The following is a 16,906-nucleotide window of genomic DNA, read 5'->3' as shown; positions in this document are numbered from 1 at the left end:
TTAACTTTTTAAGTAAAAAAAATTTGAAATCTCTTCAAACAAATCAGAAAATCTTTTTTTACACACACTCAAAAAACTACAACCAGGATGAACAAAAAACCAAAGCATAAATGAGTTATAGTCTGAAAACACTTACATCATTTTAATTGCTTTGTAGTCAGCATTTCTCCTGTAGAAGATATGCACTGTATCACTCGATCCATACATCACTGAAGAGACGAGTTTTGATGAAAACCCAGTGTTGGCAAACTCAGTCACCACTTCTTGTCTAATGCTATTTATCATGCCGCTTTCCTATGATTTTATTAGCCACTTGTTGTAAATGACCTTGACCCCAATAAATCTAAAGAAGCTGCTTCCTTTCAGGATGCAATCAGGGGGCTAATATACTCCAAAGCCATAATCAATAATTACCTAGATGGTAAAAAAAACTTTTGGATTTCTCACCCAGTTACATAATATAGATTGTACAAATAGAAGCAATCATTTAGGAATGCTCATTGACTGAGTCATGACAAAGCACTCGGGCTTCCCCTCGCTCAACAACCTGTGCAGGCATCCCCAGAATTCTACACCTTGCATGTTTGCTGCATACCGTCATCGTCAGCTGTCAATACATTCTGATGACATTAATAAGCTTTCCCCAATACACACAACCAAATGTTCACACAAAGAATTCAATCTTCAGTTTATATGGAAACCATTCACCTAGCTCTGTACATTACTCAAATCCTTCAAATATAGAATTCTAAAAGTCTTGATTCAAATATATTTTAAAGTAGAAGCCAAAACTGCAAATGTTAGAAAAGCAAGTGAAGCTGGCTTGACAGGACAAACAGTGCAATTTATCATCAAGACTGAGTTTGACATAGAGATTCTGCACATTCATCCAAAGGTAGAATCTAGACACACAGAATCATTCAAGTCTGCATAAAAGGAAAAGTCTCTCTCACTCAATAAAATTTCAAAGCAAATCAATTTTAAGAGCCGCAACATTTCATTTCAATATACATTGGGTAAAAAAGCCAATACCCAATTTTTGCGACTGTCTAAATCTTTTCGGTCAATGGTCCTCTTCCTGTTCAATGCGGTCAGACTGATCCCGATATTGATTTCTGTTAAGGATGTTTTCTGCTGTCTTGCACAGCAAATCAGTAATGATTTGACAACAGCAGCTGATTAAGTCCTGTTTTACTGAATGGAGCCGTTTTTCCTCACAAGCACTTTCAGAGGACACAGACTTTTGGAGACAATGACCAGTGAGCCAAGATTTAATTCCAAGGCCAACACAAAGATTCATAACTTCAGTGGCAACAACTTCATACAAAACTGACCCCAAATAGACAACATATGCTGCCAATGTAAATAAGAACCAGACAAAAGATAATTATTAATATATATCCATGGAACTAAATATCAGTTTCATGAAATGGATATGTATGACATAAGGTCCAATGTGTACGTATTTGTTGCATAATGGTCCACACAGAGTATGCAAATAGTCCTTTTGCTGTATTCAAAGACAAACTTATTGAATTCAATTAGGTTTCATTCATAATTATATAGAAAAAATGTAACACAATTATCTCTTGAGAGTCTTGTAGAGGAAAATAATTGGAAGCTATTTTTTGTTTCTGCCATGTTTTGTTTGAGTGAATTTCTTTTATAAAAATATAAAAAGCAGGTAAAGGGAGTAGATTTGAAGGAAATTTAACATAGAAAAAAATTTATTTAAGCCAAGTCTGTATTTAAGCACACGTTAGAGAATCAATAGCAGTAATTACCCGTCAACAAGGTACTAAGCAAGACGTGTCAATTAAAAAATAATCTTTAAGCGCCTCTGTAGACAGAATTCATTGACCCTACTCCCCTGTCATTGAATGGAACTTATGAATTATATATACATATATTATTCCTAGGTAATCAATCAAACGAAATAGTTTACAATCTACTGGCTTCTTATTGAAATGTGATTCTCTCCTTTTAAAGGAACTTGTACAGATAAAAAACACTGTCTGATCCAATCTCTTCATATCCATAAATATTTCAAATACTTGTCCAGGTCCCCCCTGTAAAACAAGCATTTCCACTTGATAAGGTTTGATTACCATATGAATAAACTAATGTCTGGCATTTACTTTAAGGGTGGGAAACTATGTTGAATTCAATGCACAGGTATTAAGAAAAAAAAAAGCACGGCCAGGTAGAGACATTTTACCAGTGTGCACACAGGCAGGTTCATGCCTGTCAAACATGCATTCACCGACAAATTTCTAATTTTACACAGGCCCCCACCTACATACATTTTTGTTCCAAAAATCATCTCGACATTGAAGACAAACAATCTTCTACTCCACATTCATGTATTACCGACTATATAGGTCCTAATTTGTTGTTTACCAGACTGATGAATTTGTAACCATGACAAAAACGGCCCGTAAATGGGAAGAGAAAAAAAATTGTGACAAAAGATAGTTGTCCTTTGTCAGACACGAGTCCAAAGGTTGCCAGCTATCAAACTTTGGTCTCAGAACCAACACCCAGATCATGTTCTTTGGGGGAAAAGGGGTAAGGTGTTTACAAACAATGTGGCTCTTTATGGCGGGACTTAGCCCATGTTTGGAGAGATCGGTCTGAGCGGCTCTGGCTGAACCATTAGATGTACATCTATGCTCAACAGGAAACATCATCCCTTCATCAATCGGGCAAAGGAAGTGCTTACATCAGGAAGTTCTAAGAATGAAATACTTGAAATATAATTCTTATAGGCATGTACAATGCACTAATCTGAATTACACAACAAGTCTTTGTTACTTAAGTTTATTTAACACATGTCTACACCATCGGATGTTATATGGTTTAATGTTGGTCCATAGCTTTTTGATAATTGAACTTAACCTGAACTTTTGATTTAGATATACCATTTATTTACAACAATAACAGAGACGGTATTTAGGTATGTGTTAAGACAATTAGGCTGATAAAAAATAAAAATGAAATTTTCAAAGCAGAGGGAAAGAACTGGTACATGGATAGATTAAACTCCCCTGTGCGCCATATCTATTTTCACAGATAACTATTTCAGTCAAGAATTTCACGGTGTTGCTGGGCAAAAATCAACAAGTGAGAAAAACATGAAATCTCCCATAGACTTGACTGCTGACAGAGAAGCTCTCACAAGCCTCTCTCGATGTCTTTAACACATGCCACAATACAGTACCGAGATCAGAGCCCGGCTCAGCCAGCCAGCCAGCTGTTCTATGCTCCCTCCAAAACACATCTCCCACATAATAACAAACAGACCCCCACTGGACCCTAGTCACTTAGCTAGCCTCTTGTGTCAAGTCCTACATCACTGAGTGACCAATGTCCAACAAAATGCAAGTTAAAATTGTGAAGTACATAAAAAAACCCTCAAAACCAGTTTTAATCAACACATTCCTAAATCCCGCTTTTTAAAACCGCTAAACAAACCGTTTAGCTTGAGATTTTTTTCTGCACCACTAGCACATACCTGAGCAGAGGAATGCTGTCCAATTATTCCAGAGCCCGGTGGGAGAAACCAGCGGTCAATTCCAGTGTTTAGTATCTACTGTTAACATTACACTCTCTGTACCGAAGACAACTGCTGAAGATGGCTACATCCAGTGGTACAGCTGGTATATATGTACGGCAATCAATAACAGCAAACAGAAACTAGGCCATCGCTCTGACTGTGTGTGAAGTCATAATGTGGATGTCAGATACTTGCTTACTCATGCAAGGTTTAAATGGCAAATATGCTTTACTATAAGGAGGTTCATGGTGGGAAAAAGGTGTATATAGAGGTTCATTACAGGAAAACCGGCTCAAAGAAAATGATATCTTAGGGATTATAGAACAGGTGCTAATAACTTTATTTACAAGCAGGCATTGTTTGTAAACATATTTATATGTAGTACTTTAAGTACAATGTGCTTTAATACTACATAAAGTCACAATCATCAAAACAAGACTTTATTTATGAGCAAGTTATGCAGATCAATTTTTTTTAATTGCACATAAATTCTGATACTGTTAATTGGAAAATTATTTCCCTTTTAAAAAATATGACATTGAAAAAATCTGAGTGCATGCATTTCAGATCTTGCTCTCATTGTATTTGTACTCATAAAATTGCAGTCATATGCTATATATGCTTCAATACGAGGGTAATGAGAGAATGACTAATTTTTAACCACATTTAAAATCAGGTACCCATCTACCGAAGGGTACAATATTGAAGAGGCTCTAACACAATATACATCAGGTGCAATAATGAGTCAGTCGGTGCTGATGCCCAGACAAAGCTTGAAATGAACACACCCCAGGGAACATTATAGTAATGTCTGAGAAAGGCCCTCGGAGGGAGCTTACAATGGTCCTTTAGTATTTCATAACTGAGGCAGACTTCCTTTGAGTTTGTAATAACCTTACAATTGACAATTAAAAAGCCTTTAAACAATACACCCACCCACACATCACTGGGAATTATCTAAATAAAGCGCTAAGTTCCTTTCATCTACTCGGGGTGATGTGTGGAGTAGATGAAAGAGACCACATCTTGCTTATAACTCATAACAATAATCAGTGCATTCTAAACCCCCCCCCCCCCCCAAAAAAATGATTTAGGTAAAATTAAAAACCACCGAAAACCAAAAAAATCATTTTGCACTTCGGTAACATTTTAATGACCAAAAAATTATGAAAATAATCCAACTTCTCTACGTTTTCAAGCAGTGTTGTGACCTTCACTTAATCTTTTTATATGTGTTACCAGTTTTTTTTTATATATTTACCAAAGTATATATTTAAATCATTTTCAAAACTGAAACTTTTGCAGGTGAAGTACCAGTTCATGTACCTTATACAAAGTTTTTGCGTTAAATGAGCAGAACTTTGACAACAATACATTGCAATACAGTTTTATTGCAGAACTGCATGTAAATCTTCAAACTCCATCTAAGTGCATGACTAATCAAAACACAGTAGCCGTAAACTTCACAGCAACAGTTTCTCTTTAGTAGTACTATAACATCCCTCTTGGGATTAAGATTAGCAATATATGCATAATTCTTTGTCATGAAGAGATCTTGATTTTGACTCCAGATATCAGGTATTGCCTGATATTTCAAATGATCCACTGTGTTTGATGTGATTGCCTTTAGCTTTCCTCAGACTATTAACATGACTTATTAACTAGCAGTACAGACTCAGCTAAGCTATGTGGTTAATAGGTCACCCGGGAAAATAGGTCACTATAAATTGCCTCAAATTGGCACTCGTAGTAATAATATAATGCAGTAAACACAACTATATTTCTCAAGTTTATAAAAAAGATAAATCAAAGAATTCAATTTCAAATTGGGTTAATTCAAAAATGTCTGGAACATTATTCTGCACTAGGTTTTATTGAGAGGGGCAGGATTACTTGTTGCCTGATCGTATGGTTTCTTTATGTCAGTATCATTACAAAACAACAAGATAACAAATATTGGATCTCTGATGACAGTCAATTTTTTGCGCTGTATATTGTGTGATGTTGGTGGCTAATTGTATCGTATTACTTGATTATTACTCAAACTAGACCACTCAGTGCATGCAATTGTGGAGTGATCAGCTTAAAGTGGCATACGATTCCAGTAGCTGATCTAGTTAGGCGAACAAAGAAAAGGAAAAAACGCAAAGAAACCACCAATCAATAGAGCAAAGCAGTTGTTATTTCCTGGTTTAGAAAAATTATGTTCGTCTTCAAAATTGTTACACTAGATGCCTTACAGGCCCATACTTAACATGGAGGTTTCCTGGCCTACACCCAGAGGGGCTATAAGTAACACAGAGCTCCAATCAAATACAATACTAAATCATTTAGCTTGGTATTCTCTGACCGCCAGATTTGGGGTTTTTCATGACCTCGACCTTCAGTTTGTGCGTCATTTTATGCCTGTTTCAATAAAATATACACGCCTCATATTTTGCTTACTGTGCTGGATGTTCACTTACAAAAACCTAACAGATGCGAATTCTCTGCCCATTAAAATAAAGTTGCTTCAATTTGTAGTCATTTACTAATAAAAAATTGTACATCATCAGCATGCATAGGCCATTGATTGTACAAAAAAAAATAATAAATGCAAAACTAAGAGTAGATTAAGGTAAAATTGGTAACTATTATACATGTATTGGAAAGTTATCTAATAGCAACAATGGATGAATGGATTTGATAATGTTAAAGGACCAGTTCAACTTTGTGAATGACAATAGTTGGGAGAAAAAAAAGTCTGCTAATTGCTAGTCTGTTAATGACAAAACTGAATAATTCAAGTAAAACTAGAAATGAATACCTTTACCCTCAATACTGAATGGAGAAACTGAATGGATAAGTTATTTGTTTAGACGAAGGTATTCAAAGACAATAATGAATACATCCAATAGTTTTTATTAAATTCACATTTTCAGATAAAGATAACTATGTAATTAAGTTTTAATGAGCAGTTTTTTTTTTTAAAACACAAAAAAACAATTTCCAATCATTGCAAAATGAATGTATTAATATCTTTCGGATCAATTGCAACTGAATGTAATGTAATAACTTCAATTTCAAATGACAATTAAATAAATGGTGTTGGTACAATGGGTGCATGCTTCCATTAAAAAGTTCTCTAATACATCACTCGTGGTGTGGTGCATTTTCAAATTTTATAAACGATCTGCTTGATAGAAGCCCAGAATCGCAAGCCCTTCAGACATTAAATTCAATAAAAAAAAATTATCCTGGATAAAACAGTTTCTCATTGGTGAATTCTGGACATTTAATACATCAACAGAAACCTGGCAGTATTGAATTTTGAAATGTCTGTCACTCGGGCCAGGTATGAATACATGTCCTGGGGATAATCCAGTGCAGTTTTACTGTCCTCTGATGTTTCTACAAGCTGTAATTGTTAGCAGCGTTACTGTTGCCATTATACTGTGCTTATAAATGTCACTTATAGAAACTGTAGAGTTAATGTTTCCTTGGGGTACTTGTCTCTATGATGGTATCAAAAATTGAGTTCATTACAACAATTTTACAAGCTATAGAAATATGATGCAACAACAATAATTTTTTTCACCCTGCTTTCCTTTTCAGTTATTTATTCTAATGTTGCCTTGATATAGCTCAAACATCTAGACAATAATCCTTAATGTCCAGAATGTAGGTCATCAAAAAAGTTGATACCAATTTTTTCCTGAATGCCAAGAACAGAATATTATTTGAAAAATGTCCTTGCTGCAAGGGTCAAATATGAAGAGGAGGTTAATTTAAAACACATCGCATCACTGCAGCTAACATTAAATTTTCTATCTGTATTTGCTTTACGGCCATCTATCAGTCATTTCTGCCCATTACTATGTCACAACACAACCTTATCAGAACTAATTTGTGAGGGGCTTAACCTTCATTTTTCAAATCGTCACCCAAATATTGCTACTTAAGTCTGCCACCATGTCGAATCTGTCACTGATCTGTTAACAAATATCAAGACTTTTTCCCCCCCGATCGATATTCATCTTGCGGCTTCTTGTAATTAAATGATACATTCCTACACCAGATAAGTGCAATCAACATCGGCATTGCTTGGAGAATGAGATGCTTTTCAGGCAAGTCCCTGTTAGATAACTTTTCCATAGTACAGTCCTACTCAGCAGTGATCCCATTTGACAAAATTGACGTTTCCAGGTCAATCTCGATTCCTTCAAAAACAATAAAGTTCCTTGTCGCCTTCGGAAGAAATACTAAATAGCCTAAAGATGTCACTGCTTCAACACACATCCTTATGATATTGGAATTGTGACGACAGGCACTCAATGGCATCACATCACGAGGTCAACGTTCCAAGATATTTTAAAAACAAATCTTAAGTCGCATACAAGGAACTAATTTGTTTTCCCATCTACACTTGTTTTGCTTTGAAAATTAAAGAATACAAGAAGAAAGTGGTTAAAACCAGGAAAAAGTTTTGTCATGGATTCAATTTATATCATATATAGCAACACTGGCTTTGAATCCAAATTTGGCATTATCTTTATGTTCATTTTGGTTATAATCAATATACTTACATGTATTTTTTTTTCACCCTGAAAATGGTTCTATTTTTGTCGAGCTAAATCTGTAATTCAAATAACTGATGCAGCGGCAGAACATTTTCCCTCTTCATCAAAGACCTGATATCCCATCAAAAGTGCACTCTGTTTGCAGTTTAATGTTTATTACCAGTAGAGAGAGATTACATTACAGCCACCATTATACATATTCAGGGCTCAACAAAAATTTTTTTTTCAATCAGCAGCTGCACTTTGTAACACAGATAAATACAAAAAACAGCCATCACTGGAGTACAAACACAAAAAGAAAATCTCTATCAATGTCAAGATATTCAACAACAAACCTATTTGGGAGCCGACAGCTTGCTTTGATAGCCGAAGATCAATACAAACTCTGTTTACGCCGTACATAACCCAATTATCTAAATTAATAAAGAAAATAAGTCAACCTTTCAAACAAAATGTAAGAAAAATTAGCATGTTAGATCACATCAGTTAGGGCTATATCAAAATACTACTTTCATTAAAATCCCACTAACTTGATACCTAAGGCTGGAGACAAAATCATATGCGGGTCATAAAGTATTATGTCCCTACAGTATCAATATAGTGAACTATAGAAATATCCAAAACCATCAAGGCTGCAGCATCTGGAATGTAATAATTGTGATTCAAGAATGCTACCCACATTTTGCTTCACTCTGAAAAAACATACATACATACTTTGCTGCAAAGTTTGGTTCAAGGACGTTCTGATAATAACGACTTCAATGTATTAAATCTTGATCTTCTTGATGGGAATTTTCCCTCTAGAGCTGTTTTTTATGACTTTTATTAGAAGTATTATTTCTTTTCCATTTAATGTTTCATAGAGTATGAGTACATTCCAGATGTAAAAAATTGCTTTCTTTTTTTACTACTTTTAAGTAATGACACGTGTATTAAACAACCAGAATATTTATTCTTGCAAGCTATAAGACCATTAATAATTTTCCCTCTTAAAAATGTTTTAACAGATAATGATTTTTATTTTCACACAACATAAAAACTCCCCGAAATAGACCTATCAAAAAAAATCTTTATGTACCTGTTAAATACAACAATGCAAAATATTACCAGGTAAGAAATACAGGTAGACTTTCTATATAATATACATTTCAAATTACGATTCAGCAATCCAGTCATAGTAATCTGAACATAAATAATATCACATATGACTTTTGTAAATCCTACACTTCCTCTTTTTCTCTATTTAGCTTTCAATAAAAGTATGGTAAGCAATATTCCCATTAAAGAGGAATAACTCTTGATAGTGAAATATAAAAGCAATAAATTTTTGTGCAAGAGAAAACAACTCTGTATATATTATCAGTTTCTTCCAACAAAGTACATAGAGTCTCATGTTTGCATTTTAAGCTTTAGTTTGGAGTTTAAATCCTAATCTGAGACTCCTTTGACAATTAGTAAACCCCAGCTTTCATTATTTGATGTTTGTAACAATATATATGGCTATACTGGTCCAATCTTGTGTCTCAACCCCTGACCCAGGGGCCATGAATTTCACAATTAGGGTGGAGGGCTTCATAGAAATCATAACCATGAAATTACTTTTTCTAAAATATTTAATGGCGTAGAGAACAGCTTTTTCTAAGGTTCATTACTTTTACGCTGTAAGGGCATTTTGACCCAGCTCTAGGTAGGGCCTAAACACCTGACTTTCACAATTTAGGTAGAGGGCTTCATGGACTTCATAACTATGCGTTACTTTATCTCAAATATTTAATGGAGTAGAGAAGATTTTCTACGATTTAATACATTTTCGCTATATGGCCATAATGACCCTATCATAGGGCCTAAACCCTTCATCGAGGGATCATGAATTTCACAATTTTGGTAGAGAGCTTCATGAACATTATAACCATGCATTAATATTTGACACTGACCACAAAAAATAGCTTAAACTTGGACTAGATGATTGATGCTATTAATTGTACTGCCTTCATGCATGCAGTTTCATCAAAACTAATAAAACACAATCAAAAATAATAAAATGCAAACTGCAAATGAAATAATAAATTGTTATTATAAATTTAATTATATATATTGTCCAGGGATCAACATTAAGGGTTGCCCAATTGTCAGGGCAAGTAAAATGTCATTTCAGTCAAGTGAACTATATTATATTACTGGGAGTCAGAGGCAAGTAAAAGGATGACATGTGTAGACTGTGCACTTGCACAGAATGTGTAATACATGTATTAACATTCCAAAACTAGTGCAAGATTTACTGCAGCATAAATAATTAAATTGCAAGTTTTTGGCATATGTGCAGCCAAGAAAATTTTCTGAACCAAATATTTGCACAGAATGTAATAGGAAATTATGTTAATCAATTAAAATTTGATATAAAACAAGTGTATATTTTTGTGCACCCTATATTGCATTTTAATTGTACATGTATGTGATGATCTGTAGATAGTAGCTCTACAACATTTCAAACCAAATTTTTACGATAGAGCTGCAGCTGAATAGAATTAAATGAAACATATGTTCAAACTCTGATTAATTGTTGTGATATTTTTTTTTAATTTTCAGTTCTTGATGATCTGCCAAAGGACAGGGTAACATTAATCATATCAATTTTACTCACTTTTACCTTGCATGTTGCTGCTGCCATCATACTTAAAAATCAAACAAAATATCAATTAATTTCAAAATGCAGTTACATTTACCATCAAACTATTTCATTAAAAAATTTGAAACTGTATGAGTGGGTCTTCCTCGTTTGCCGCATATTAGTCAGACCCCAAGAGTCAGAACTTTGATACCAAGAAAAGAGTTAAGTTACTCTTTATGCATTAATGAATTTAAAGCAGTTTAAATACAATCTGGTCATACTTCACATATCAAAACTTGTCATAAATTAAATTACTTGTTATTTCTGAAATTTCGATATTTCAGCCCCAGGCAACAGTCTGCAGGTGCGAAACCGACAACTTCCGGTTGATTTACAAAGCGAAAGTTTCATTGGTTGGTTGAAAAGAATTGACTAATGAAATCACAGATAACATATTCGATACAATTTGCCGGTGTAGACGTCCGAGGTAGAAGACGAAGGGCTGAGAGAAAATCCATCGGCATCCTCGTAGTGTGGAAAATTGAAGAAGAAACAAAATGTGGTCCATCTTAGGAAAGATGATGTTGATATTTCTGCTGGTACTGCCATGCACAGTTATGATTTTTGAGAATGGTGAGTTGTATTGAAACATGATTGTTTTTCAATACTACGTGGCATATTTTGATAGTAATTTAAATGTAAAATTTTGTCTCGTCTTCAAAAAAATATGAATGTGTCCTCAGCAACTTTACTTTAAAGTATTACACAAGGTTGATTTGAGCTCATTTTTAATTTTGAATTGATTGTTAGTGTTATTGTTACCGTCGAACTGTGTCTACCCACAGCAGCTGTGATAAGATGTTGTTTACTTATCATATGTTTGCTTTCATACCCTGGGATCTAAAATAAAAAAAGTTATGACTGCAATCAAAGGAAAAGAATATTTGCATATAGTTTGAAATAATGAAGGTTTCATCGGGCTTGATTAATCTAACACATTAAATTAATGTGTTAGACTTTGAAATATGGGTGATTTCCTTCTTTGCCCCCATTAAATGATAAGTTATCATGTACATATGTGTTTGTAAGCCTCCTATTATGTTATATTGTGTATATACTCGCACAGACTACAAGAGAGGGAGGAGACTTACTTAAATACTGTTTTGTTACTGAACACAATTCATTCTCTTTTGCTCAATCATGACAGTCGTTTATAAAATGCAAGACATGACCACTTTAAACATGCAAGAACATCACCCAAATTGGCAATATTGCATATAATCTTCTTTGAACTTCAAAGGCATGAAAATTTGATGTAAAGGAAGACAGATATGACAGATGTATAGGAGGGTTTTTTTTTTTAATGAACTGCTTTTTGTACTGAAAAGACAAAAAGTTAGACTTCAGTGTGTGGTGGGTATCTCTTCCCCTTATAAAGGTAAATGTGTTCTTTTTTGTAGATAAAGTAGCTGTGTATGCTCAAGATGGAGATTCTGTAGAAGGAGAGGATGACGAAGACACTGTTGTTGAAAATGAGGATGGGGTAGAGGATGCAGACCAGGCTGTTACTGAAAAAGAAAAGGTTAGACATAATGACAAAAAGCATGAATAGCACAGAATTATTCAGTAACTGTGAGCAATTAGTTTATCCTCAATGTTACCTCTATCAAAGCAGTGGAGGTCACAAAAGTATATGAATTAACTGGACCATAATAAAGTAATTTAAGATGTTTGTACTGTGACTTTAAAAGCTGCAATGTTGTATTGTAGGAAGATGAAGAGGAATCGACTGAAGAAGATCAGCAGCTGAAACCTTCGCCTGATGCAGATGCTGTAATGCTCTTCACAAAACCCATTGGCACCACTGGTGGGTTAAACATAGCTTTTCTCCAGACTTGTTGACATATATGTTAATCTTTATAATTTGAAACAAGTAAAATCAAAATGGTCCAAAAAAGAAGGTTTGAATATGTTCTAGACTGAAAAGAAATTAGGATTATATATTAAAAAAAATAAAAATTAAAAAAAAATTTATGTTCTAATGTTGGTAAAACTCGAGGTAAATAAACTTTAAACAAATGAAAGCAAGTAACAGCAAGCAGAATTCTTAAATAGACTCTGACTTTCCTGAGCCTTGCAATATTAACTGCAGTTGTTTTAAACTTATTTCATTATTGTGCTATAAGAAAAACAGCTACTCACACTTTTCATTGTATTTGATTTTGAAGCTTGTGTCTGCTAGAACCACTTTTACTTTCCATTCTAAACAAACTTTATGACTTTCTATCATAAATTCGACTGTTAAAGAAGTTATTTCATGATTTATAAAGAAGTTTGATAGTTGCATTAACAGTTAAACTTATCTTCATAAGTAAAGAAAGTGCATATTCAGTGAGTTGCAACATTGCCATTTTTGATTTGACGCACTTTTCAAGTGCAAAAAAAGATTTAACTTTTCTCACATATAGCATCTATAGGTAAATTAAAAATATTGACTATCTGGGTTATCATGTGTTAAATTCATGGATTGCCATTGTTTTTCATTAGATTTGCCTGCTGGCCATACCATCAGGTTTTTGGTTGGGTTCACCAATAAAGGAGAGAAGACCTTCACCGTGCAGTCACTCGAGTGTTCCTTCAGATATCCCCAAGACTACAACTTCTTCATTCAGAACGTGAGTGAATATACCAACAGTATCACAAGTAAAATGCACAAAGAATTACTGCCAAATGAGATGATATCTCAGGTTAAATGTTAAACATGAATTTGGTGTTTTGATTTCTAGTACACAACAGCTCAGTACAACCAGGATGTGGGGTCAAGAAAACAAGCTACATTTGAATATGGATTTACCCCCAATGAAGGCTTCGCTGGTAGACCCTTTGGCTTGTCCATCTTGTTGAATTACAAGGACGAGGTAATTATTAATTAATACATCTGTTTCCATTTGCTGAATTGAACCAGTTAGGTCCTTAAATTTCACAAAGGCTCGATGAATTTCAGAGAAGCTGAGCTTTTTATAATTTTGTGTTTGTGAAACTGTTGAATATATCCATTTGCAGAGGCTGTTCAAGAATTATTTCTAATAGTTGAATTTGCCAAATATGAAATTTCAAGTACAGTTGATCTTCGATATTTCAAACATCAATATCTCAAATACAATGGATATGTCAAAGTGTTTTGTAGTATTTTACCCTCGATATCTTGAATACTTGAATATCTCAAAGTTTTTAAACAGTCCCATTTAGTTCAAGATAATGAAGTTTGACTGTATTGAAATTAGGTCATAGAAGTCAGGATCAAAATAAACTACCACATTCAACAATATTTACTTTGCTTAAACTCTTAAAGCTTTTGATACACCATTCATATTGTAAAATTTGAATGTTTTAGGAAGGCAATTCATTCATGAGCCCTGTATTCAATGAAACTGTCAACATTGTGGAACCAGATGAGGGATTAATTGATGGAGAAACGTATGTATTTTCTTCCTTTCTGGGAAGAGTTTTATTTTGGGCATCATAAAAATTAAAAATACCTAGGATGCATAAACATTTAGGATAAAACAGAAAGGGAAAATTGAAAGCAAGGAACAGCAAGCAGAATTCTTAAAATAGATTCTGACTTTCCTGAGTCTTGCAATATTAACTGCAGTTGTTTGAATCTTATTTCATTTTTTTATTGTTATAAGAAAAACAGCTACTTACATTATTGCATAATTTTTTAAAACTTGTACTATAGAAGTCAGTTCTTTAATTTTGATTCTTTACTAAAGATGACTTTCAAACACCTAGGTTTTTCCTGTACGTGTTCTTGGCAGCTATTGCGGTTTTGCTATTGGTCGGTGCTCAGCAACTATTGGCTTCTTTCAGCGTAAGTATGAAAAGTTATTGATGACTGATGCAATTTTATGAGGTTGTCTTTCAAATTTACCAGTAATTTATTTGATTTTCTTCACGTATCTCTAAAATAGAATAGTTTATTAAAAGAGAGATTTTTTCATCTCCAATATATTTTGACTATGCCCACATTTTTTAGGAAAGTATCACCACCCTATGCTTGCTTTTATAAGTTTGTTTTTCCATCTTGTGGTTAAAAAAACTAAGAAATTAAATGTAAATTAAATGTTTTTCAAGAAATATCACCAAGCCTTTTTGCAATATGCCATTGTTCTCAGACATTGCAAATTTCTATTGTATGCATTATTTTAAAAGAAAGAAACTGAAATCCAATGCAGGTTCAGAGGAAAGAAAATTTTACTATGGATTTTCTTTTCCAAATTCTTGCTAAATAAATTGGAGTTGTTTGAACCCTTACTTGATATTTTTATGCTTGAAGGGTATAGAAGCTTCAAACAGAGGAACAATTTATTCTTATTTATTTTGGGGAAGGGGTGGGTGAATATTTACATGAAATAAATTTTTCAGAAGATTACAAAATATGAAGCAGCATTTTAATTTTTGTTGCAGAAGAAACATCGCTCAAAAAAGTCGCACCGCCAACCAGTGGAGATGGGCACACAGAATACAGATGTAGACTACGATTGGATCCCAAAGGAAACCCTGGAGAGGGATTTAAGTAAGTACAGGAACTTTGTTTTCCCAGTTGAATTACGAGAGACATTGCTAATTAGTTGTGTAAGTAATGTACTAAATCTTGTGGGAAAGATTGACGGAAACCTTAGATTTGAAATTTTTCCAATACACCTTTTTATAAAGCATTGCAAAATTTCTAGTGATATCTGATGTAATCTAGTTTATACTACTCAGATCTTGTGTAAGAATTAACAAAAACAAAAGAGTTGACTTGTTTCGCAACACAATTTAAAGAAAAAAATGTTTCAGTCGTAAGGGTACAAACAGTTTGATGTGCTAGTAACTTAATTTGTCCACTTACCAATTCACATCATATTTTGAATCCCCTTTTAGTTACTAGGAATGATTGAATTATTTGAGAATTATTGGCAAAAAATACTAATTGCTGCTTCATGTTTTGTAGACAAGTCACCGGGGCGTTCACCGAAACAATCCCCCCGCCAGAGGAAGAGCAAGAGGACCGCCGGGTCAGGAGAAGAATGATCGTGCTGATGCTGACCCTGATGGAAGTGGATCTAAAGACCAGGTCACTGTTACACATACAACGCGAGTACAACAGCTTCATGGACTGCAAGAAAATCATCAAACTACTCACAAGAAATCATGTTATTCTTTAGGTTTTTCTTTGTAATCTAACTTTTTAACTAATGGTATGAATGGTGGTTGTAAAGGGTTCATTTGCTCATTGAATTATTCCCCTTTTGTTAACAGTATGAGAGATAGATTTGTCTAGTTTTCTATTTATCAATAACTTTGGAAGTCATCACATTTAACATCTAGTGTGTTGACCACAATGTGCAATGTTACTGGTAATGGCATTTTCTTAACAATGATGAGTGTATTTTGTTCATTTGAAATACATTTTTATTAAATGAAGTGTGAATAATCTAAATTTAATATATGGACTGTAAAGCAAACTGTGATAGAGAAGTATTCTATGAGGTGCAATTGTTACAAAAATGTTTTGTGAGTATTGTCAACCATCAAGCTAAGTCAAGTCAGCAGAAATTGACGATTCTGAGGTTTGACATTAATTAAGGGGCTGTTGTACTTGGCCTTCGCCTTTTGCCACTGATATTGTATGAATTTATCTGTCTTTAAGTACTCTAGTAAAATGGTGCAGGGAAAAACTGACTGATAGAAAAAATTGTGTGTCAGCCAATTTTTTTAATGTTCTCAAGGATTAGGAATGTAGCTTTTTAGTAAGAACAGATGTTTTCGTGAATAAATATTTGATGGATTTTGAATAGCATGTACTGTTTAGTAGTAATCTTGTGAAGTTCTCAACTTGTGTCATTCCAAAGCCTTGTACTTGAAGGATATTTTGTATTTTGCATATAATGTGACAGCACTGTTTACATCTACTTCCTATTTAATAAAATAAGTGAAAAAATGTTCTCATTTGATTGCAGACTTGTCAGTATGCATAACAGTTTTAGTGTCTGAAGGAAGAAGCTGAAAATGAACGCATACACTTGCGCATCAGACTAAGAATTGCTTAGTATTATGAATTATTGGTCTTTATACATTAAAAATTATTGATTTTTATTCAAAAACTATGCAGTTTCTTTCGCCATATGTATTTGA

The 16,906-nt window shown here is 33.8% G+C and overlaps 2 protein-coding genes across 7 annotated transcripts in view; one reads left to right on the top strand and one right to left on the bottom strand.

Moving 5' to 3' along the window:
- The window catches only part of LOC105328589 (serine-rich adhesin for platelets), a 32,183-nt gene extending 21,065 nt beyond the window's left edge, over positions 1-11,118 (bottom strand). For 2 of the 6 annotated variants that reach the window (XM_066078432.1, XM_066078433.1), the window contains exons 1-3: positions 11,039-11,118; positions 10,763-10,787; positions 8,451-8,528 (exon numbers count right to left, since the gene is read on the bottom strand). In XM_066078432.1, coding sequence (XP_065934504.1) covers positions 8,451-8,528; positions 10,763-10,769 — 85 coding nt within the window. In that variant the 5' untranslated portion in view covers positions 10,770-10,787; positions 11,039-11,118. Of the gene's footprint in view, positions 1-136; positions 291-3,514; positions 3,741-8,450; positions 8,529-10,756; positions 10,788-11,038 lie in introns of those variants that run through there. The other 4 variants (XM_066078437.1, XM_066078438.1, XM_066078439.1 and 1 more) reach the window with 4 other exon arrangements.
- A 50-nt stretch (positions 11,119-11,168) lies between these two features.
- LOC105328588 (translocon-associated protein subunit alpha) lies at positions 11,169-16,434 on the top strand. Its single transcript, XM_011429514.4, has 9 exons — positions 11,169-11,356; positions 12,184-12,305; positions 12,494-12,590; positions 13,271-13,398; positions 13,510-13,641; positions 14,118-14,200; positions 14,519-14,597; positions 15,194-15,302; positions 15,723-16,434. Exons 1-9 carry the CDS (start codon positions 11,281-11,283, stop codon positions 15,800-15,802), a joined length of 906 nt encoding a protein of 301 aa, XP_011427816.2. The 5' UTR covers positions 11,169-11,280; the 3' UTR covers positions 15,803-16,434.
- Positions 16,435-16,906: the final 472 nt, after the last annotated feature.

This window comes from Magallana gigas, chromosome 3, assembly GCF_963853765.1.
Source record: "Magallana gigas chromosome 3, xbMagGiga1.1, whole genome shotgun sequence".
Taxonomy (NCBI): Eukaryota; Metazoa; Mollusca; class Bivalvia; order Ostreida; family Ostreidae; genus Magallana; species Magallana gigas.
This window is presented reverse-complemented; position numbering and strand designations above follow the sequence as displayed.

What these genes read in the sequence shown, in the direction of transcription:
- LOC105328588 (XM_011429514.4), top strand. Translation starts at nt 11,281, where the DNA reads ATGTGGTCCATCTTAGGAAAGATGATGTTGATATTTCTGCTGGTACTG. An exon ending in AGTTATGATTTTTGAGAATG is followed by an intron (nt 11,357 to 12,183) that starts GTGAGTTGTATT and finishes TCTTTTTTGTAG; the next exon opens with ATAAAGTAGCTGTGTATGCT. An exon ending in CTGTTACTGAAAAAGAAAAG is followed by an intron (nt 12,306 to 12,493) that starts GTTAGACATAAT and finishes GTTGTATTGTAG; the next exon opens with GAAGATGAAGAGGAATCGAC.